The 23,453-nt window shown below is 51.9% G+C and overlaps 1 protein-coding gene across 9 annotated transcripts in view; it reads left to right on the top strand.

Moving 5' to 3' along the window:
* Window positions 1-23,453, top strand: part of Zfp423 (zinc finger protein 423) — a 298,489-nt gene that overhangs the window by 166,262 nt on the left and 108,774 nt on the right. For all 9 annotated transcript variants that reach the window (XM_087595328.1, NM_001393718.1, XM_087595327.1 and 6 more), the window contains 2 exons: window positions 9,466-12,680; window positions 19,179-19,263. In XM_087595328.1, the coding sequence (XP_087451454.1) occupies window positions 9,466-12,680; window positions 19,179-19,263 (3,300 nt within the window). The remainder of the gene's footprint in view (window positions 1-9,465; window positions 12,681-19,178; window positions 19,264-23,453) is intronic.

The following is a 23,453-nucleotide window of genomic DNA, read 5'->3' on the forward strand; positions in this document are numbered from 1 at the left end:
CTCCGGTTCCTCTCTTAATTCCTTCACCCATGACCTCCTATGAGTGGGAAGGGGGACAGTTGCTGGATGGGAAACTGGCTTTTCTCCTGGGACACTGAGAAGCTTGACAGCCATTGAGCTCATTACAGGGTGCCTGCAGAAGCAAATGCACCACCAACAGATGGTGTCGCCTAGACGGTGTTGCTGTCACTCCAGGGGCACGTTTCAGATTGGCAAAAGATGCCTAAGCTACCCGGGGCCTCCTTTTCTTTCTTTTATCTTATGCATATGATTGTTTTGCATATATATACACATATATATGTGTGTATATATATGTGTGTATGTATATACATATATAATATATATGTATGTATGTATATATGTATGTATGGTATCCAAGGAGGCCAGAAGAGGGTGTGGGATCCCCCGGAACTGGAGTTACAGATGGTTGTGAGCCACCATGTGGCTACTGGAAACCAAACCCAGGTTCTTTGCCAGAGCAGCAAGTGCTCTAACCACTGAGCCATCTCTCTGCCCTCCTTTGTCATTTTCCTTTGCCTCCGAAACGCAACCACATGAGCTATTCTGTAAGGCAGTGCTTTTGTTCTCCCATCCTACAGAGTGTCAGAGAGGTGCAGTAGCTTGCCCAGGGTCACACAGCTGATGAGCTGTGGTATTTCTCAGCCCAGGGCAATCCTGTGTTAGCCCCAGAGCTCTGCTGTCCTCCTACAGTTGTCTTTGTTTCTTTATTTTATTCTTTGAGACAGGTCTTGGTGTGTAGTCCTGGCTGTCCTAAACTTCCAATATAGACCAGACTGACCTTGAACTCACAGAGTTCCACCTCTGTCTCCTGAGCGCCGGAATTAAATGTGTTTTCTTTAAGTCTGGCTCTTTGGAAGGCGTATTAAGGCCTTTGATGACAGCTATTTGCTGTTTCGTGATGTCCTGGCAACCCCAGAGATGGCAGGAAAAGGGAGAGGCTGGCAGTGGCTGTCATTGTGTTGAGGGATTGAGAGATCCCAGCGCTTTGTGCCCAGGTGAGCCTGTGAGGTGAGGCAGAGGTGTGACTCCCATCCTCTGATGAGGAGAGTTCTTTCCCCAGCTTTCAAAGGCTGCTGACCTCTGCTTGCCCATCTCCACCCCAAGAGACTCTCACCCTGAGGTTAGAGAATGGCCCCTGCCTCTCCTTGCTGCAGCCTCATTGGGGACAATGATGACATCATATCCAGAAAGACTCTGAACTCCCCGGGGGAAAGGATGGGCGAGTTATAGTTGCAGCAATCCTAGCTGAAAACATAGTTCTTCTAACTCACGATTTCAAGGAGGGGGGCAGGTTGGGCACGGGAGCCTTGTGGGTTGCTTAGATGACCTCATAGCTACTTGCAACCCTTTCCTGGTCTTGGGCATCCTGTGAACAGGTCTTCTCTCCTTTGAATATACCCCAGTCTATGGATTTATGGAAAATGAAATCATAATGTCTAACATGGGAGGGATCTTTTCTTTTCCATCCTTGTTGTTTCTTTCTCTTCCTTTTGGAATATTTTTAAAAGTCAGCCGAAAGTTGTTTTAGAATGTCAACAGATAATAGCAAATGAAGAGCTTGGGTAGCTCCCACTGTAGAAACCCAAGGATGCTAGGTACCTTCTGTACCCAAGAAACTTTGGAATATAGAGCAGGCTCAACAAAATGTCCTGAATGGAAAATACACCCAGAGTGGGAGGGAGCACAGAGCGGAGGTACCTACTACTGGACTCTCCTGCAGACTTTAACAACTGATCGTACAGTAAGAGCTGTCGAGGCTTTTAGAGATGTGTTTATCTGGGTCTGTCTTTTAAGAGAGCAAAGGAAACAGCAAGAGAGGGAATCCTTGCATAGAAGGTGCCAGGTCTGAGCCCGTCCAGTAGTGATCTCATCTTTGATAGCTCATGGCTCCACCCTCTGGCCTTGAGCTTCCACCCTGTGAGTCGTTCGTCCATCCACAAAAGGTAGCACATGCCTTCAGCTGAGCAGTTCTACTCTCTTGGTTCCCACTTGTAGGACCTTGGGCGTGTGATGGGCGCCTTTCATCTTGCACTCTCTCCCTCCTTGTTGGGCTAACCTGGCAGTGTTTCTGCTGGTATAAACCTTGTGGCTATCCTGTGTATTTCATGGGGAATTGCTCATTTAGACAAGAGGCTTCTTCAGAAGCAGTTTCTAGAGAATTCTGTCTCTGCCTTCGGGGGTGGGGGGTTCTGTTGCGATGGCTCGAGGACAGTGCTCCTAAATCTCTCAGACACTGTTTTGTTCGGTGGAGAATCTGAGAGGTTCCGTGTGAGTCAACACTGACCTCGCAATTGTCCTGAGATAGTAGCAGAATGCACAACCACATCCTGGGCAGCCCTCTGGAGGATCACTCTCCTAAAATAAAGGTCACATGGGCCTTTCGAAACAAGGGAATTTCCCAAGGATGCTTCGGGTTCCTTTTGAACAGTTCCGCCTTCTTTTTCCTTTCTTACTGTAAGCTGCCAGAAGAAACCAGGAGACAGCTTCAACATTCTGCTCCGAAATCTAGATAAATGCCCCGTGTTTTCCCATTGTAGGCTCTTCCTCCCAGACAGAGGTGGGGCACTCTCCTGTCTCTGCATCGCTGGCATCATTCTCCTTCAGTTTCTGAGAGCACAGTGCCGTATCTAGAAGAACCTCTAGTCTCCCAGCCCCTGGCTCATGCACGGTTATGTTTTTGGTCAGAGGTGATTTTGGTTTCCAGGAAAACACTATTTTCTTCTTCCCAAGTCTGAATTAGGGGTCATCAATCCTAGTATTTCAGTTAGCCTGCATAAGGCTATCTGCCCATTCATAAAGATTTTTTTTAAGCTCATGGTCACTTTCCTACCACCATGTGTTTGTTCTGGGGGCACCCCATGGCTAACACCCAGAGCTGTACTATTTCTTACTGCCGCTGTAATAAATCCTCATATACATCTGTAGCTTAACTGTTTCTTCTTGCCACTGTAACAAATTCTCATATACACTGTAGCTTAACTATTTCTTCTTGCCACTGTAACAAATCCTCATATACACTGTAACTTAAAACAATGCAAAGTCACCTATGGTTCTGGTGGTCAGGAGTCTGATAGACAGGAAGGGTAAAGGTCAAGGTGATGGCAGAGAACTGTTTCCATTCGTAGAGTCACCACATTCATCACTCGTAGGTCTTCAACCCCAGTGACAGTGGATCGGCTGTTCTCATACTATGTCTGGGTGCCCGTCTGTATCCCCTTTTCACATTCAAAGACCTAGCGACTCCAGATAATTCTCTCCCAGATAATTCAGGATCATCTGTTTCTTAAGGTCAACTAGTCAGTCCCCCAGGTCACATATGCTGTGAAAGGGGTTAAGATATGGATAGTTTTGGGCATTTGCTTTTGCCTAACACCATGTCCGAGATTGGTTCTCTTCAGGTTCTGTAGTTAGCCTGATTTGCTGCCTTCGTGGGTGTTTGGCAGCAGCCCCTAGTCTAGTGTGTTTCACCCACCACCACCAACGTTACCCAGGGTCGGGCTGTGCCTTAGATGGTTCCACTCTGCCTGCGATGTCATAGTGGCTTCCTTCAGATTTAACACAACTATGGTCACCATGAAGTGGAGCAAAAATGACACACAGGAGACCTTGACTTGAGTCATGGTGAAGAAATAGAACAAGATAGGAGATGTTAGGTCCATGGGAACGGAGCGGTTAGCATTTCTTCTTGGAGTGTGGGATACCACAGGGCCCTTCCTGGAGAGGCCAATCTCTATTCCCACTCTAACTGTACACAACCTTAGAAAAAAAATCAACTGTCACCATCTGAAAGTGGCCCAATGCACTCATTTACATGCCAGCTTGGACTTGATGATGTCTTTCTTTGGTCCTGACAAATGTTTTTTTGAGTTTACCCAGGAAAGCCACCAAACACCTAGGGTTGTGTGCTGAGAGCTTTAGGCTTTGGGGGAATTTGTATTGCTGATTATTGGAAGTAGTTCTGGAAAAGGGTCCAAGCTGGCCCACTCCACCCATGGTACAGGGGTGTTGTTGGTTCAGGAAGGCATGGTGACTTCTTTAAAACCAGCCAGCATCAGCTACTCCCACTTCTGAGAACCAGGGCCAGCGACTCCCAGGTTCCTGTGCTCTCATTGCCTAGAAGGACGGCAGAAACACGCCCAGATGCCCCACACTGTGCTGCTTCCTTTTGTGTATTTCTGTCCTGACTGCCTCTGAGGGAAGCAGCTTGTGTGTGCCTTACAGTGCATGCATGCAGGTCTTGCTTGCTTTGGGAAGTGTGGACAGCTGTGCTCTCCTGAGCACCCAGGTAGCTTTGCGTGTGCTTAGGGCAGGCCTCCCGTCAGCTGAGTTCGGAGCTGACCTGGCTGGGACCTCAGTGCAACCGCACAGGATTTTCCATGTCCTTTTGGCTTTGCACTGACAGCAGGATTTGGGGGACCCTGCCTTATAGTTCTCCGAGGAGGAACCTGGGGAGACTTCAGTGTCCTGAGACCATTCCATTCCCATGCTCCTCTGTCTGTCTCCAATTGACTTCATTTTTTTAATCACATGAATGGAACTTCTCAGCCTAGTAATGTCCGGAGACCCAGAACTTTCTGGGTCTCAGCTATACTCCTCTTGTTTCTGAAGCATGGATCCCCCTAAATTTGTGTTCAGGGCTATCTCTTTATCTCGGTGATAGTGGGTCACTTTCCCCTTCTCCAGCAGGATAGTTACTTTTGGCTTACTCTTGTGGGTCCTACTGCTAGCCACCCTCCCTCCTGGGTCCTAGCAACCTCTGTAGCAGTTCCCTGATGTTCTCTGATGGGAGGAGCTATGAACCTTGTCCCTTGCCTTCTTGGGTGGCTGTTCCATGCCACCTGCCAGTGTCAGGTACATTTGTTGCAGCCTTGGCCTGTTGCACTTGCTTTGGTCACATCCTGCCTGGGATCCACCTTCTTGTATATTCAAAAGCCCAGTTAGTATTTTGTTTTTGTACTTGATTGAATTTTCATCAAAATTTGTGCGTGTGTGTGTGTGTGTGGGTGTGTGTGTGTTTGTGTGTGTGTATGTTTGTGTGTGTGTATGTTTGTGTGTGTGTATGTTTGTGTGTATGTTTGTGTGTGTGTGTGTGTGTGTGTGTGTGTGTGTGTGTGTGTGTTTCCTCCAGCAGACAGCAGAAGTCTCCTAGAAACCATTCCCTTCCAGGCCTCTGCTTGATTAGTCATTTTAAAATGAACTTAATCTCCATCTTAAAAGTAATTTCTCTCCTCATTTCATTTCGCTTCTTTGTCTGTGCTTATTCTGAAGGAGGGACCAGTGTAAGGGCTGGCATTTGTCACTGTGTCTCCGGTCTCAGCATTGTGGATGAAGCCACCAATTGAGTGGATTAGGTTGGTTTGTTTCCTGGTTCTCCCGCCTGGCAGCCGGGTTGCACTGGGCAAGTCAGCCTTTCTGTGCCTTGTTTTCTCCTTCTGTGAATAGGACTAATGCACGTAGCACACATCTGAACCGTTGAAGACTAAATTAACGCAGGGAACGTCCTAGAAGAATGCTTGCTTGGTATCCAGAAAACCCTCATTTGTAGATGTTTAGATAGCTGGGCTGTTGGGCCTTTCCTTGAACCTGTTGTTGCCGAACCCCGGAATGTTCGCATGGAAAGGAACCTTGAGAAACCCTTCACCCTTCCCACACTCCTCCCTTCCCTTTCTGCACTCCAGCGAGGTGATGGGTGGTCATGCTGCTTGTGGCTAGTTAGGCTTGCTCATGAGTGGTCACACTTGGGCTTGGAAAATGCTAACAGTGTTTGAGGCAGGGGGTTTCCTACTGTGAGGAGCTAGAGTCTCCCTTTCCCCTGCCGATGTCCCTGTGAACCCACTGGAGCCTTGTTCCCTGCTCATCTCTCTAGTTTTCTTCTGGTACTCTTGGCTAGATGCCCCCAGTGCAAAATGTACTTGGAGCAGGTGGGAGGAGAGCCTCTGGGGCCAAGTTGATTTTTGAATAACAGGCTTTAAGGAGGGCGGCCAGTTTGGGACTTCATATGTCAACATGCCCCTTTTCCTTGATTGAGCCTTTTCACTTTAAAGAGCTTTATTTTCATTTAAATTCAGATGATTACAGTCTCAGCAGTTGCTTGGTTTGTTGATGGAGAATAATACACTTCCCTTTAGTTTTGAAACTTGTTTGCCGAAAATAAAGCCAAGCAGCCAGCCCCACAATGAACTTTCAGTACCTTGGCACAACCGGGCAGGTTGCGATTCCCTTTGTGGAGGTGGGGAATGGCTTATGTTAGCCTAGGAGGGGACACTGCGAGATTAAGAGATCCAGGGACCGACCTTGTGAAGCAAGGTTGTGTGGTGAATGGGTTGTTCTCACTTCTGAGCCCCCAGGGTCTCCACCTCAAACATGGGATGCTCCTGGAGACCGACAGACATGGACGTTGCGGCGACCGGAAGACTCATTGAAATAACAGACATGTATAGTGCTGGCATATGGGACATGAATGATAAATGCAGTTGCTAAAATTAGTGCTGGTGCTACTAATTAGAATTAATTATTATTATTGGCCAAATACTGCTTTTGTTTACCAGCTCTATAGAAGTATAATTTGCACTCTGAACGCTCGCTTATTTTAGTATACAGTTCAGCACCTCTGTAGGTAGCCCACAGAACCCCGTGGTCCTTTGTGGCTATGGCTTGCTCAATCAGTGTTCATTTTCTCAGCAGACTTTCCTGGTCCAGGGCATCCGCTTCCCACCCCAGGCAGCCCTGAGTGGACCCTGTCTGTGGATACATGGCAGCAGAACTAAAGTGGGTTTCATATTAACTTCCTCATCTGCCTCTCACAGTGGTTCTTCCTTTCTAGAGATACTTAGTGAGTCTCGGAAGTTGGGAAGATCACCCATGGCATGGTTGAGTTGGGGGGAGCTTGAAAGGCCAGCGTCGTCAGTTGGCCTGAAGGCTTTAGGAGCCAAGGATTTTAGTAAAAACGCAAGTTCAGGCTCGTCCCAGGGGCATAGCAACTTCCTGGTTTTACCTTCCTGGTTGTTCATTTTCTCCATCCCTTGGCCATTTAGGGGGTTTCTCTCGGCATTGGTGGCCTCTCCCTGAAATTCGTACCCTGAATGATTCCTGCCTACCTCTAGAGGGAGGACTGGAAGGAGAGCGTGCCGTATGCTGTGGTGGCTTTGCACGTGTCTCCTCTCCTTCCTTACCTGTGACAATGTAGGCTCAGTTGCCTGCCACCAAAGGAAGCCAGCCTGGGAAAGGGAAGGGTCCTGGCGTTAGCCCGTCAGTGGCGTTTCATATTTTGTCAGGATTCTGTTTCGTGGATTCACTTCAGTTTCTCCACATGTAGAGTGGAAGTGCCCTGGCTCTCACCTCCCCAGAGATGATGAGGATGCACTTCGTAGGGGCCGGGCACACAGGAGTTTGAGCATTTCTGAATATTTGTGGTAGTTTGTGGTAGTCTGAGCTACGATGTCAAAATAACCTAAAGTTAGTTGAGCCTGGCCAGGGGGCAGAGACCAAGCAAGTCCTAACTCCATCCACCTCTTCCCCTGGGTCCCTTTGTCTGTGCCCCTTAGAGCCCAGCTGGCAAGGGCTGGGAATTAATAGGCAAGGGATAAGGCACCTCCCACTGTGCCTAATCTAGGAAGCTGGTAGCGGCTGCGTCCTTCCCGGCCAAAGGGCCTGTAATGTGAGGCCCCCAGGAGAGAAGGTGCCCTCACTCCAGGAGGGCGTTCCTAGGGGTGCTGGGCTTTAGAGCTGAGGAGGCTGCGGGAAGACACAGAGCAGGAGCCTTGGAGAGCATTCTCCATCACGCGGAGCTGGACCTGTGGTGCCAGGTGGGGTAACTCTTTAAGCTTTGGAGGTAGGAGTTAGGGGGTGACACTGAGGCCAGCTCTTTTCTTTTAAATAAGCTCGTGGTGGTGGGCAGGAACAGCAGTGGGACTACAGAGAGCCTTCCAGGGCAGCCTTGGGTCTGAAATGGTGAGGGGTGTGTGTGTGTGTGTGTGTGTCTGTCTAGACATAAGTGTGCAGCATTCACAGTGTGAATGCTGTGTGACTCTGGTATGGTATGCAGACACGTAACACAGCAAAGGTGAGTCTGCCTGTGAACTAGTGTCGGGGTGTGCGCATGTGCGATTGTGTGTTTTGGGAGCTATGTGTAAGGTATGGTGAGGACGCGAGCTTACATAGGTGAGTAGGGGTGTGAGCGTTGTGTAAAATGTGTAGGTATGTATGTGATTACATGAGCATATGCTGGGTGTATGGCTCTCTGTCCTTTTCCCGTGCATCGGGAAGAACTTGTGTGAGTTTTTTTCCTGAGGACTCAGCTGGCTGGCTAGAGACTGGCAGTGTGGCCAGGGGCCCGGTCTCTTTCCTTGGGGTCACAAGACAAGGTCAGTGCAGCCGAATCTGGGCTTTTGTTTGTCTCTCCCCTGCCCGCAGCAGCCTGCGGTCTGTTTCATTCATTATTAAGTTTTAAATCCACTCGATGAGAAACTTGAGCCTCCGAACGCCTTCCTGCTCGCGCCAGCTCTGTCCAGCCCCTGCTGTGTTTTGCGAACTTCCCTGGCTTTATTTGCTGCGTCCTCTGTACTTTTGTTTTCTCAGAAATGGCCAGCTCTGAGGTTTGTTTAGCTCCCCTCAGAGGTTAGAAGGGCCAGAGAAGTCCCTCTTGCTCTGGAGAGCATGGAGTCCCTTACATGGAGAGCGACTGCTAGTCCTGGGCTCTGGCTTTTGGTGACCCAGTCCATCCTATGGCTACCACCTGGGCTCCTGGGAGAGTAGGATAAAGCCAGGGCTGGAAACAAAGAGGATAAGTCCTTGGGGATGCTGGCTGGGTACCTCAGGTCTTCCTTTCTGCCCTCAGCTTGTTTCATTTGCATACTGGAGTCTGATGTTTGGAGCCCTGCAATTTTATACCCCTTGTGTATTGTCTATTACCAGAAATAGCAGTTTCCAACTTCATCAGTCCCCATCCATGAATATGGTGGGGCTGTTAAAATAAAGGGTATTTTCTGTTGCTAAGTTTTCCCTGTGCCCAAAGGACCAATAGGATTCCCCTTAAGGCTGGTGGGGGCTAGGGAATGGGGGTTAGGGCCTGAGGGTTGATGGAAGTTGACTCCCAGATGAGGTTGGAGTTAGGGGACTTGGATTCCTTTTGGCCTGTGGGACGGATGGTCCGTGTGGTCATTTCCGGTGACTTTGTACAGGCTGCCCCTCCTCCGCCACCAGGGAAGCGGCAGGTGTCACTGCGGAAAAAGACACTTCCCCCGGGTGTTCTGCCACCCCTCTGCCGTGTGTCCTCTGTGGGTGGGAAGGTCTGTGTGTCCATCTACTTCCGGCCCCATCATCACTCCTCCCCTGCAGCAGTTGGCCAGCTGCACAGCCTCAGCCGAGAAAGCTGTCGAGAATCTGTCCTTGCTTCCCAGCGGCCCTGGTAATTACCTCTAATCCCTCCTCTGCCTTCCCCTGCAGATGGTGATGACGACCCACAGCTCTCCTGGGTGGCTTCATCTCCCTCCAGCAAGGATGTTGCGTCACCCACGCAGATGATCGGCGATGGTTGTGACCTTGGCCTCGGCGAGGAGGAAGGCGGCACCGGCCTGCCGTACCCTTGCCAGTTCTGCGACAAGTCCTTCATCCGCCTGAGCTACTTGAAGAGGCATGAACAGATCCACAGCGACAAGCTGCCGTTCAAGTGCACCTTCTGCAGCCGCCTCTTCAAACACAAGAGGAGCCGGGACCGGCACATCAAGCTGCACACAGGCGACAAGAAGTACCACTGCCACGAGTGCGAGGCGGCTTTCTCCCGCAGCGACCACCTCAAGATCCACCTGAAGACCCACAGCTCCAGCAAGCCGTTCAAGTGCAGCGTGTGCAAACGCGGGTTCTCCTCCACCAGCTCCCTGCAGAGCCACATGCAGGCCCACAAGAAGAATAAGGAACACCTGGCTAAGTCAGAGAAGGAAGCCAAGAAGGACGACTTCATGTGTGACTACTGCGAGGACACCTTTAGCCAGACAGAAGAGCTGGAGAAGCATGTGCTTACCCTCCACCCGCAGCTCTCAGAGAAGGCGGACCTCCAGTGTATCCACTGCCCCGAGGTCTTTGTCGACGAGAGCACGCTGCTGGCCCACATCCACCAAGCTCACGCCAACCAGAAACACAAGTGCCCCATGTGCCCTGAGCAGTTCTCCTCCGTGGAGGGTGTGTACTGCCACCTGGACAGCCACCGGCAGCCTGATTCCAGCAATCACAGTGTCAGCCCCGACCCCGTGCTGGGCAGTGTGGCTTCCATGAGCAGTGCTACACCTGACTCGAGCGCCTCTGTGGAGCGCGGGTCCACGCCAGACTCCACCTTGAAGCCGCTGAGGGGGCAGAAGAAGATGCGGGATGACGGGCAGAGCTGGTCCAAGGTTGTCTACAGCTGCCCCTACTGTTCTAAGCGGGACTTTACCAGCCTGGCTGTGCTAGAGATTCATCTGAAGACCATTCACGCGGACAAACCTCAGCAGAGTCACACGTGTCAGATTTGCCTGGACTCCATGCCCACGCTCTACAACCTCAACGAGCATGTGCGCAAGCTGCACAAGAGCCACGCTTACCCCGTCATGCAATTCGGCAACATCTCCGCCTTCCACTGCAACTACTGCCCCGAGATGTTCGCGGACATCAACAGCCTGCAGGAGCACATCCGAGTCTCGCACTGTGGCCCCAATGCCAACCCCCCCGACGGGAACAATGCTTTCTTCTGTAACCAGTGTTCTATGGGCTTTCTCACTGAATCCTCCCTCACAGAGCACATCCAACAGGCACACTGCAGTGTGGGGAGCACCAAGCTGGAGTCTCCCGTTATCCAGCCCACACAGTCCTTCATGGAGGTCTACTCCTGCCCTTACTGTACCAACTCCCCTATCTTTGGCTCCATCCTGAAGCTCACTAAGCACATCAAAGAGAACCACAAGAACATCCCGTTGGCACACAGCAAGAAGTCCAAGGCGGAGCAGAGTCCGGTCTCCTCTGACGTCGAGGTGTCTTCCCCGAAACGACAGCGCCTCTCGGGGAGTGCCAACTCCATCTCTAACGGCGAGTACCCCTGCAATCAGTGCGACCTCAAGTTCTCCAACTTCGAGAGCTTCCAGACCCACTTGAAGCTGCACCTGGAGCTGCTGCTCCGGAAGCAGGCCTGCCCCCAGTGCAAAGAGGACTTCGACTCTCAGGAGTCCCTCCTGCAGCATCTGACCGTGCACTACATGACCACGTCCACCCACTACGTCTGCGAGAGCTGTGACAAGCAGTTCTCCTCAGTGGACGACCTGCAGAAGCACCTGCTGGACATGCACACCTTTGTGCTATACCACTGCACCCTGTGTCAGGAGGTCTTCGACTCTAAGGTGTCCATCCAGGTGCACCTGGCCGTGAAGCACAGCAACGAGAAGAAGATGTACCGTTGCACCGCCTGCAACTGGGACTTCCGCAAGGAGGCTGACCTGCAGGTGCACGTCAAGCACAGTCACCTCGGCAACCCGGCCAAGGCCCACAAGTGCATCTTCTGTGGTGAGACCTTCAGCACCGAGGTGGAGCTCCAGTGCCACATCACCACGCACAGCAAGAAGTACAATTGCAGGTTCTGCAGCAAAGCCTTCCACGCCGTCCTCCTGCTGGAGAAGCACCTTCGGGAGAAGCATTGTGTGTTTGACCCAGCTGCAGAGAATGGCACGGCCAACGGGGTGCCCCCCACCTCCACCAAGAAGGCAGAGCCCGCCGACCTGCAGGGCATGCTGCTCAAGAACCCTGAGGCACCGAACAGCCACGAGGCCAGTGAGGACGATGTGGATGCATCAGAGCCCATGTACGGCTGTGACATCTGTGGTGCAGCCTACACCATGGAGGTGCTGCTGCAGAACCACCGACTCCGGGATCATAACATCCGGCCCGGAGAGGACGATGGCTCACGCAAGAAGGCAGAGTTCATAAAGGGCAGCCACAAGTGTAACGTGTGCTCTCGGACTTTCTTCTCGGAGAACGGGCTCCGGGAACACCTGCAGACGCACCGGGGCCCTGCCAAGCACTACATGTGTCCCATCTGTGGCGAGCGCTTCCCCTCGCTGCTGACGCTCACTGAGCACAAGGTGACCCACAGCAAGAGTCTGGACACAGGCACCTGTCGCATCTGCAAAATGCCCCTGCAGAGTGAGGAGGAGTTTATCGAGCACTGCCAGATGCACCCCGACTTGCGGAACTCCCTCACTGGTTTCCGCTGTGTGGTCTGTATGCAGACTGTCACCTCAACCCTGGAGCTCAAGATCCATGGCACCTTTCACATGCAGAAGCTGGCTGGCAGCTCAGCTGCTTCCTCCCCCAATGGCCAGGGGCTGCAGAAGCTCTACAAGTGCGCCCTGTGCCTCAAAGAGTTCCGTAGCAAGCAGGACCTGGTCAGGCTTGACGTCAATGGGCTGCCCTATGGCCTATGTGCCGGCTGCATGGCCCGTAGTGCCAATGGACAGGTGGGTGGCCTGGCCCCACCCGAACCTGCCGACCGGCCCTGCGCTGGCCTCCGCTGCCCTGAATGTAACGTGAAGTTTGAGAGTGCTGAGGACCTGGAGAGCCACATGCAGGTGGACCACCGTGATCTTACCCCAGAGACCAGTGGGCCCCGGAAAGGTGCCCAGACGTCACCAGTGCCCCGGGTAAGTGCAGCCTGACAATCATTCCCGACCTGTCCTTCTTGGGGTACTCATATAAATGACACTCCTGCATGTGTACTCCCTGGGGGTTTGTCTTAGAGCAACTCAGAGAGGCAGCATTGCCCAGCTGAGTTAGGCACATGCTCTCTGACCCGTTCGCCTTCAGTTTGAGCCTCTGCATCACCGTTTCCTTCAGGCTCTCTGTGGCTTGTATACATTTCGTTTGTCTCTCTGGGCCCGGTTTGTCAAGAGCTCAGCTGTGCTATGGAAATAATGACCATCCCAACTTCCTAACGTTGTTGTGAGAGGCCAGTGATGTGCAGAAAGAGGAGTGCCCCCAGCACAGTGGTTCATACCCAGTCGGCGTTCCTTGTGTTGTAACTGGCATCTGCCGCTTACCTGGAGTGAACTGACCACCGTGCTTAGTGTACATCCTTGAGTGAGTCGCCTCACCGTTCTGGATTCTCCATCTTAGATTCTCATAGCACTAGGAAGTGATAACAGATATACCTGACGCTTAGACCCAGGCATTGGTTGGGGTTGTATTTGCTTGCCACAACCTCTGCTGACAACGTATCATGGGTAGCATCATGAGAACTGGTACAGTTAGGGTATGGGAAAGACCCTTGGTATGTATGCTTTGATTCAATCCTTACCAATCGTTTGATGCAGCCATCCAATTTGTCTGAAGCACCCCTTCTATTTGGAGGTGCCCAAGCACCAGAAGTAGACCCCACCTTTTGAGACTTACATACCCAGGAGAGCCACAGGCTCATAACATGTTGCTGTGATTGGGGCAGAGGAAGCGTGGGCTACTGCTGAACTTACGAAGGCCTTTAAGTTGAGGAGCACCGGAAGTGGTCTCATCCTGCGTGGTCTTGGGTGTGAGGGCCAGCGATTCCCACCACATCTATGTTGTGTTTCCAGATAGAGGACATATCACGCAGGTCTCCAGGGTACCTCTCCCTGGAGGGCTGCTGCTGGTGCCATTGAGAGGGAAGCAGGATGTGGGAAGCACCTGCCACAGGTGCTGGCTGAAACATGGCAGTGTTTGTTGAAGGTGTTTTCTCTCAGGATCGGAACCCTGATTCTGGGTTGAGAGGACAGAAAGAGGAGAGGGAGAGGACTGGGGAGAATGAAGTGATATCCCTTCAGAAGTTGTCCTCCCAGAGGCCTCTGACTGGAGGCTGAGGCACCCCTTTATCTCATGGCACGTCAGCTAAGTGAAACTTCTGAACAGGCTCAGCCGGGCACCTCTCAGAGATCCAGAGCATGGACACTGCTCTGTCTCGCTGCTCAGCTCTGTCCCCCGAGCCTTGGATGCCAAGGCACCGTGGTTAGTTCTGGAGACTGTAGGGTTCTAGAGTTAGAGGGGGCTGTTAGACATAGAAGGTGGCTTCTACGCTACCACTTCCACTTACGGTCCACTCTGACTGTGAGGTGGGCTTGTCATCTTGGCACCCCCTTCCAGCAGTCATCTTCACAAAGGACATGAGCACAGGTTGGTGAGTTTGGCTACCCAGGCCTTAGCTGTCAAGGGTCAGGGGCAGGATTTGAACTCCTACTGCTCTCATACTCTTGACCACTAATCTCCCCAGCCTCTCTATGGCCCATCCAGCCTGCATGGGGATGCAGCTAACGGGAATAGAATTTAGGGCAGTCCTGTTCTTCTACAGGGGCAGTGTAGCTGGGCTCCCCTTACCTTTCCTGGGTGCACCTAGGCCTGGATTGTTTACCTGTTTCAGCCCCTCCCACCATTTTCCTAACGCCTGGAGGCTGCTCTTGTCAACTCCAAATTCTGAGCTCCTGAAACTTCCCCCACTGCAGTCTGCCCTGCGCTGAACACCTCTCTTGGAAAACCGATATTACATGAAGGGACTCTCTCTTGGCCCCCAGCAACAGGGTTGGTCTCCACAACAAGCAAGAGTCTGACCGTCAGGCCTCTGTTTCGGTAGAGTCCAGACTCAGAAAGGTGAAAATAGCCAAGAATACGAAACTATGAGGCAGATTGAAGCCTTGATCTAGGCCTTCCCAGGCCGGCCCTCCCTGCCCTCAGGCCCATGTGAAAGGCACCAGGCTAGAAATCCCACTCCCGCCAGCCCAGAGGCCCAAACAGATGGACCTTGTGCAGAAAGGAGCTAGACAAAGCTTAGGTACTGCCTCATTCTAGCCATTACCCCTGGGACATTGCCCCCTGTCTGGGCACGCCTGGGGCCAGGGCCCCAGCTGTCTGTTCACCCACCCCTTGCTTCCCTCAGGACTCACTCATGTTAGAGCAGACTCTGGGGGCTGTGGCAGGGGCTTGGGGGCTGGAAGGCTGGGACCCTTGGGACTGTATCCATAGCAACCAGCTCTCAGAGGACTGGGTTCCTGTGGGGCCCGAGGATGCTGTCGGCTGGAGCGTGAAACATTGAGGTTTCAAGCTCCCCCCACCCCCGTTCATAAGTAATAACAACATCAATTCATCTCTAGCCACATGGGCAGGCCTGAGGCCTCACTATCTCAGCAGGTCCTGGGGCAACCTCCATTCTAGCCTGGTGTACCCCCTTTGCCTGTTCTCCAGAAGAGGACAAGAACCTCCAAGTGGGAGGTTTAAACATGTGCCCAGGTCACGCCAGCTTTTCCTTACCTACACTAGGACTGTTTAGGGACATCTGGGTCCTGGAGCACAGAAGACAAGCTCAACAAGTAACACCAGAGGGAGCCTGCCTGGCAGGGAGTCCCAGTCCCCTTGCTGACAGTGTGAGGCTTGGACCAGGTGACATGGCCTGTGGAACTGCAGTGTCTCTTTCCCTAGTGTGTAATCTGTAAGGGTAGTGAGGATTTGGTTTAAGCAGCCCGTACTGCATGCTCAGTGCCTGTTGAGGGCACCGTGATGGACACTCTTAAGCTCTCTTCTCTCTTCCAGGGCCCCGCCAGCTCCTCCCCGCCTCCCTCTCTTTCCCTCCTTGTTCAAGGGAGATTTCTTTCTGTTCTAAGGCTGCTTAGGGCTGTGCCAGGGAGGAAGCCCCTGGTCACAGGCCCTGGGCCACAGCTCTGGTGTTTCTGGATTGATCCCAGAGAAGGATCTTGTGACAGAGAAAGTGTTTTAGATGTCAAGGTCTACCTTTGTATTCTGTCTCCTCGTGTGGTCTGGGCTCAAGAGAGGAGGAGACGGTGTTTTCTCTAGGATGTTAGTGAAGAAAGGCAGACGCAGTAGATGTTGGAGTCAAGCTTGGAAATGTCGCTGCTAGTGAGCCTGGTGTGTGAGTGTGTGTGTGTGTGTGTGTGTCTGTCTGTCTGTCTGTCTGTGTGTGTGTGTCTGTGTGTGTGTGCACGCACATGCACAGAGCAAGCATACATTTGCTTGTGTGCTAGTCATACATGCACACTTATGAATCTAGGTACATTGGGTATTCAGTACTTATGCTTCTGTCACACACTACTTGTGCTTCTGCTTGGGAGTGTAAGATGTGGGCATCAGGGTTCTGGTGAGAGCCAATGGCACACGTGTCTCTGCAGATGCGTTCATCACATTGATCTGTGCAACCTTGTGGATCCAGAAGGATCCCTCCTTTAAGTAAACCCCGTAACATAGGGCACAATATACATATGGATCTGTGCTGCAGACTATGCAGGGGTCATGGGTGTGTGTGAAGTGGTTTAAGTTGATGATCAGTTGGAGTGAGAGAGACCATGATAATGCACATATGTGTGCATATATGTGTATGTCTTCTTGTATGTGTGGACAGAAGTTCCTCCTGTCCCTCCTTTGAGAATCTTCTGGGGCCTGTTTGCCCACCAGGAAGGACCCATTATCTACCAGTGCTCTTCCAGTGTGGCCGTATGCTTAGGGTGTTTATGGGGAGCCTGTCTTCCTAAGCAAGTCTCTGATGATGAATTTCTCCAACCCAGCAAGTGCTCTTCCCTTACCTGCCCCTAGGAGGAGATTCAGGTTGCTTTGATTATAGACTGTTCTCTCAGTGGTCTAAATTAGCCATGGCTGTGGCCTCCAGAAGCTTCCACCCAGGCAGAAGCGGGCGACTCCTCCCATAGTCCTGGCTTAGCTTCCTTCAGCCTTCTGCCCGAAAGCCCTGCAGGACCAGGTGGTGCTGTCTAGCGCAGCTCTCCTGACATCGTTCAGCCAGAGCTTCCCAGACAGAAGTTCGTGTCTTCACTGACTTGTGCATTCTTTCGGGCTCCCAGGGTTCCAGCTCTGCCAGGATGAGCAGGTGGTTTAGTGTGTGGGATGGGATGAACGATTCCAACAGCAGAGAGACCAAGGTGCCTCTTCTTTGTGAACATGGAGTTGAGCGGAGGTAGGAACCTATGGAGTTGGGTTCTTCAACCCTGTCTTCGTCTGCCCTCTGAGACTCTGCTCTTCCTGGGATCTTTCCAAGCTGAGTACATGCTTCTGAGACCAGTGTCGTGGCCTGTCCTAGGAACACACTGAATTCCATGTAGTTCTGAAACACTGGGGGCCTGTCAGAGGGATACTGGAGTCTAAGCAGGGTACTCACACCAGAGCCTGTCCCACCTATCTATCCATCCGTTCACCCACTCAGGTGTTTCTTCCCCCAATAATAATCACAAACAGACTATGTGTGACAGTGTTTGTGCTCCCAATACTTGGGAGCTGAGGTAGAAGAATCTGAGTCTGAGGACAGCCTGGACTGTGTAGAGAGACCCTGTGGGGCTTCAAAATGGGAGGGGTAGTTAAACAAAACAACAGAAAAGTTAATTACTTATCAGGCATGCCTCCCAGTCAGGCCCTTGAAGTGGCAGAACCCAGAAGTCATTTCTACCTCTTTTAGTCCCTTCTGACCTAATACAGCACTTTTTGCTCATGTATTCAACACATCCATCTCTGTGCTGACTCATGGTGTGGACAGCACATACCCCTGCCCTCTAGCTGATCAGGGAGTGGTTGGGAGCACATGAATCACTCAGCCAGGGCCCAACAGTATGTTTATGGCATCAGCTGGGGGACCTGACTGGCTCTGGATTCCTCCTGGGCTGGGAACAGAAGGCTTCTCACAAGCTCTGACACTGAGCTGAGTTCTCCAAGATGGAGAGGGTGCCCCAAGAGAGGAGCCTGCAGATGGAGCCTGGGTGAAACTGGGCACTGAGTTTTCTGGTGACTCATCCTGGCTTTGTAGCTCAGAGTGGTGCCTTGGGTCCTTAGCCAGGAGATCAGAAGCCCTACCTACCTTTCCCAAAGCTAAGGGAGACGCCAGTACTCCAGAAACCACAGTGGTCTATTACAAATCTTGGCTACACAGAGTCCCGTTGCTACTGTGCATATCCTTTTAAGATGGTCCATACCCATGCATGGCAGGTACAGCACATCTGTCCATATGGGGCAGGTTTCATAGTTCATATGCGGAGCCATGAGCATGGGAAGTTCTGTTCGTTTCCATTTTTCCGCCTTCACTCACCTCCCAAAGCAGCTGGTAGCAACCATTGTGGACTGAAAAGGAGCTGTAGGCCCTGGTGGCCATGTAGACCCAGGACAGATGTCAAATCCCTGAGCTGTCCTTGAGCACTGTTAGCAGCATTCGCTGCTCAAGCACAGTGCTCTTAGGATGGGTCAGCGGATGAAAAGCTTCCAGGATGAATGGATGGATGCTGGGTGGACGGGTGGACGGGTGGACGGGTGGACGGGTGGTGTGTGTGTGTGTGTGTAGGTGGTGAATAAATGAAAGTTGGTGGTCAAAGTGCATGAGTGGATGCCGAGGTTTGAGTAGATGTCAAATGGGTGCATCACGTAGGGGTGTGTGTGTGTGTGTGTGTGTGTGTGTGTGTGTGTGATATAACTGAAAAAAGCAAGCTCAGGAGAGAAAAGTTTTATTTTGACTCATGGTCTCGGAGGTTTCATCCCAGGGTTCCTTGGCTCTATATTTTTGGGTCCTGCAGAACCTGGCAGAACACAATGACAGCAGGAGCTTATACCAGGGGCTGTTCACCTTATGGTGGACAGGAAGCAGGAAGAAGGGGCCGGGGACAGAGCTTTATTACAGGGATGGCTCCCTATCCTCTCACACTAGACCCCACTTCTTACTACATAATGCCATCAGATATGACTCCCATCAAGGAGTCACTCCACCAACCAGGCCAGCAGCTCTCAGGATCCAAGCACTTTCCCAAATCTCACCAGTTGGCAAAACGCATCTCTCGTTCAAGAGATGGCGTGGGGTCATCATCTCCAAAACCGGAACGGCAGGGCACTTACAGATAGACAGGTGGATACACGGGTTTGCCTTTGTAAGCGGGGCAAACCCCCATCGGCTCCTGAGAAAGCTGACTTTGGCTCACAGCAAGGTTATCCAATTCCGACAGGAGAGCAGCCCCTTGGAAGGCAGCCTGTGTCCTGGTGAGGCCGGGTCTGAGGGAGGTGGGAGGAGAGTGGATTGGAATGCCTGGCAGAGGACAAGCCACACTGGGACATCTTCTCGAGCCGAGCTTTTGGAGACCTGGCTTTCTGTCTCTGCTCACCTGATTTCTTCTCTCGTTCCCAAACAGAAGAAGACGTACCAGTGCATCAAGTGCCAGATGACCTTCGAGAACGAGAGAGAGATCCAGATCCACGTCGCCAACCACATGATCGGTAAGAGAATGAATGTCCTCCCACAACCAGGACACCCCCCGGGCCTGGAAACCCAGGGTTCCCACCATTCCTCACTTTTAGGATGGTGGGCTGTGACCTTTCGGTAGGAGTCAAGAGTCAAGATGGCAGAGTGGGAGGGCCTGCCCTGCCCAAGCCTTCTTGTCGAGGCGCCGCACTCACACTGCCATCAAACTTTTGACAGCTTCCATTTCCCGGCATAAATTTCCCTCCATTTCTGTGACGAGGGCTTTCCGCTTGCTGAGCACTCAGGGGCAATTACGCTCCAATTCCGTGTGTCATGACATCGAATAGAGCTAACTGCTCACGTTTCCCCGCTCCACGAGATGAGTTCCTCAGGCGCACTGTCAAAAGAGAACGCTCACGAAGTTGTGCCTGTTCTCTTCCCGCTCCTCTTCAAGTGGATTGAACACTGGGAAAATTCTCTTTTCAAAAGGCGAGTTTTCCGAAAGTCCACCAAGCTCGTACACAGCCCGACATTTCCCGACGTTCTGGGACTCCCTCCTGACCTCGCATCAGGGGATGGCTGGTGGAGGTGCTGCTGTGTTACTGGGCTGCAAGTGGACATTGGGCTTGGAGGCTGAGGGGCCAGTTTGTGGCATGATGGGATGGCTTTGCTTGACAGCCCCGGCCTCCAAAAGAACCTGGAATACTGGTACCCCAAGTTTCTCTTAGACTTTTGATCACTGCCCAAACCCTGTGGGCTGAGCAGAGATTCTTGTCAATCAGAGCAGCCTGAGCCTGCCCCATCTCCATTTTTCCTTCTTTCAGGATCTTTTCCTTTGAGTCCTGACAAAGGCCTTCATTGCACTTTTGGAAACTCCACACACACGTCTTTGAATCTAACCATACCTTACCAGCACCTTGATCAAGAAAGCCATAAATCTCCAGTCCCCCAGATCAACTAATTCTCTTGACTCGTAGGTCCCCTGCTACCAGTAAAAGGCTGCCCTCATCCTGCTGCCCCAAAGCAAGGCTGGGTGTATCTAATTTGTGCCTTGTATGAGTGGTCCCCAGCCGCATTTCCTCTCATGTTGCCCAGAATCTTCCTCTTTTCCCAAGGCTTGCCCCTGTCTGAGGCTCATTCTTTTTCTTTCTCTTCAGGATGGACCGTTCCATCATGGGCACTTGCCTTCGTGTCGTGGCTCATTCTGGGTTTGTTTCACAGAGTGTACCGCTGTGACTAGGGCGCTGTACATGTCTATTGGTGAACGTATACATGCGACCTTCATGGGGATATAGGAATATATAGACACTGTATACGGTAGCTAACGTAGTGTGTCATACATACATAACGGGGAATACGGGAACAGTTGTGGACTTACTGGGTCACAGCCTATGCAATGTTCACCTTCGGGAGACAGTGGCACATGAGTTCTCAGGGTGGATGGATGCGTGTTGCTCTAGCCAACAGTGTGAGGGGAGGCCTTCTGCTACTGTACGCCTGTCACGTCATCCACATGCTACATGAAGGAGCTGCTGCAAAGACCCCCCTGAGTGGAGATGGTACACAACGAGCACAGGTCCCCCAGGCTCCCACCCAGCTGTGGCGAGCCCTGCTTAGTGGGTTCAGGTGCTGAGAGTCCTTGCTCACCCCTCATCTGGTCACCCTCTGTCTACAGTGGCATGGAGTTTGTCTTCTGATTGCAGAGAGCCTGAGCGTGTGTTTGGTGGGCTCACGGGCAATGAATAAAGAGGAAGGGTAGGCGGTCCGGGGGGCTCAGTCTGACAGGGAGATTGGTGGCTTTTTAATGTCTTCTACCTGCAAGCCCCTGCAAAATACAGGAAGGAAAGCTGCCCTGTCAGTCGCTGGCTGTGAGACCCTTCCTCAAGAGATGTAGGGAGGTGCAGATGAAGATGTCTGCAAATGTTTGCTTCTGTAGCAGGTGGTGACATGCCTCCCGTTTGTAAGCATGGAGGGCAAGCTCGGGATAATTGGGCCGTGGTGATTACAAAGGTGCTCCCCCTCCCCTTTCTCTTCCACCTCCCCTTCATGCGTAGCCTGGAAAGGATATGCCCTTAGGTGCATGGCAAGAGGGCCACTCGACACCAAGTACAGAACCTCAAAAGGAGAGAGTGATGAGCCTTTGGCTTTGTGTGTGAGCTGAGCTTCTGAGAGTAGCATCTGTCACCTCACCAACACCTGCTTGCATCGGTCACTGTGACCTGGCCTGCTGCCAGGACATGTGAGACCTATTGGTCTCCAGCAGCTCAGAGTGGTGGGTTTTGGGACCAGAGATTTTTTTCTGTCCCCTAAGCAGGGAGCATGATACTGATGCCTATGAACCAGGTGGCCCAGGTAGTGTCCCTCATCCTCATCTGCCCTGTTGCCTGTGAGCCAGGTGGCCCAGGTGGTATCTCTCACCCACACCTGTCCTTGAAGCTGCTACTCTTCTCTTACGTCATCATGCAGACCCATCAGAGAACATCAGTGGGGTAGGATGATAAGAGTTTTTTGCCCTCCAGGGACTGTCAAGGGTAAAATGGCCACAGTCTTGCTCTCAAGCCTTACAACATCTACGCGAGATGTTGCAGGGCACTGCTCTGTAGGAAGGGACTCTCAGAAGGATGCTGGCCACTTCTACTCACTGGGCCCTGTGGCATGCTGGGTCCCTAAGGGCAGTGCTTGTCCTGATCTTAAGGGTCTGGTCTGGCAGAGGTTAAATGACTGACTCAAGATCTCACAGCTGATACGTGGTAGAGACAGGTCAGACAGTGGTCAGGCACTGTCCACTGTGCTTATAGCCCCTGCCTGGACTGTGGTGGGAGAGACCATGGGTCCCTGTCTTTAGAGCAGGCACACAAGTATCCAGATGAGCACTGGAATGGTGTTGATGCCCCCAGTTCAGGGACTTGTAGACCACAAGGGCCTGGGTATTGAAGGCTGATGAGGAGTTTTCTCTAGGGTAGGGCTGTCTCTATAGAGATGAGCTTAGCATAGGAAACGGAGTCTTTCGTTCTATTGTTTGGCCATGAAGGATCTGCCCTTCAGAGAAGGACTATGGGGCCAGCAGCGACAAGAGCAAAGTGGAAGAGGTTCAATCTGATAAGGTGACACAAGCCAGAGCATCATGGTGGTGAGGACGGGGAGGCAGTTTGTGGGCTTCAAATATCAAGCAAAGGGGGTTAGATTTCGACTTGCCCTCTAGACCGGAATCCATCACTGGGGTCCTCTTAACTGATGCTCTGTTTGGATTTTCGTGAAATTTTAGAAGAGGCACCTGGTTTCTACCTCTGCACAGGCAGAGCCTGTGGGAGCAAACAGCAGCTTTTTCCTGTGGGAGAGCCACGTGGACAAGTGTTCCCCAGGATCTGCAGCCTCACTAGGGTCAGCTGGAGGCTGCATAGGGGCTGCATGGCTCATTCGTGTCCCCAGCCTAGTCCCCATAAGGGATTGAGCTGAAACAGAGGGAACCATTGAAGAATCTGGAGTAGGGTGTGGCTTGGGCTGACCTGAGAATTTTAGGAGGCGTGCAGTGTTTAGGGTGGAGAATGAGGTACGAAGAGCACAAAATCCTGCCTGCTGTCGTCCAGGGGTGTAGAGGAAAGTATGAGTGGATAGAATGATATTTGACTGCCGAGGTGTGCACTGCACGGAAGACCTGAGAGCAGGAGACCCGGGGTTGAGTTGCTTCTGCGGTCCTAGTAAATCTGCTGTGCCCAGAGTCCTTAGAGACGCTTGCTAAATGGCTTGAGTCCAAAGTGGCCGCCCTGGACCTGGCTCGAGTAACAGTTGCCCTCAGCAGCACCAAGGGGTCTTGGAAGCAGAAGTGGCACCGTTCAGCTTGGCAGACTTCTCGTAAAGTCGGGGCACTTGGGGGTCTGAGGCTGGTCTCCTCAGGGGCCCAGGCTGCTGGAGACCTCCCCAGAGACCACTAAACCAGCCTTTTGCTAGGGGAGGGGTGGGAGCTCTGAATGGCTTTGCTGCCTAGAGATGCTGGGACTTGGGATGACTTAGGATGCGTCTCATCAGAGGTATTTTTCTTTTAAAAAATATATATATACATATATATATCTTTATTTATTTTTATTGTATGAATGCTTTCCCTGCATGTATGTCTGCTTGTTTCACATGTGCCCAGTCCCTGAGGAGGTCAGACGAGGGCATCAGATCCTATGGAACAGGAGTTACAGGCAGCTATAAGCCACTGTGTGGGTGCTGGGTCCTCTAC

Source organism: Rattus norvegicus, chromosome 19 (genome assembly GCF_021556685.1).
Source record: "Rattus norvegicus strain SHRSP/BbbUtx chromosome 19, alternate assembly SHRSP_T2T, whole genome shotgun sequence".
Classification (NCBI taxonomy): Eukaryota; Metazoa; Chordata; class Mammalia; order Rodentia; family Muridae; genus Rattus; species Rattus norvegicus.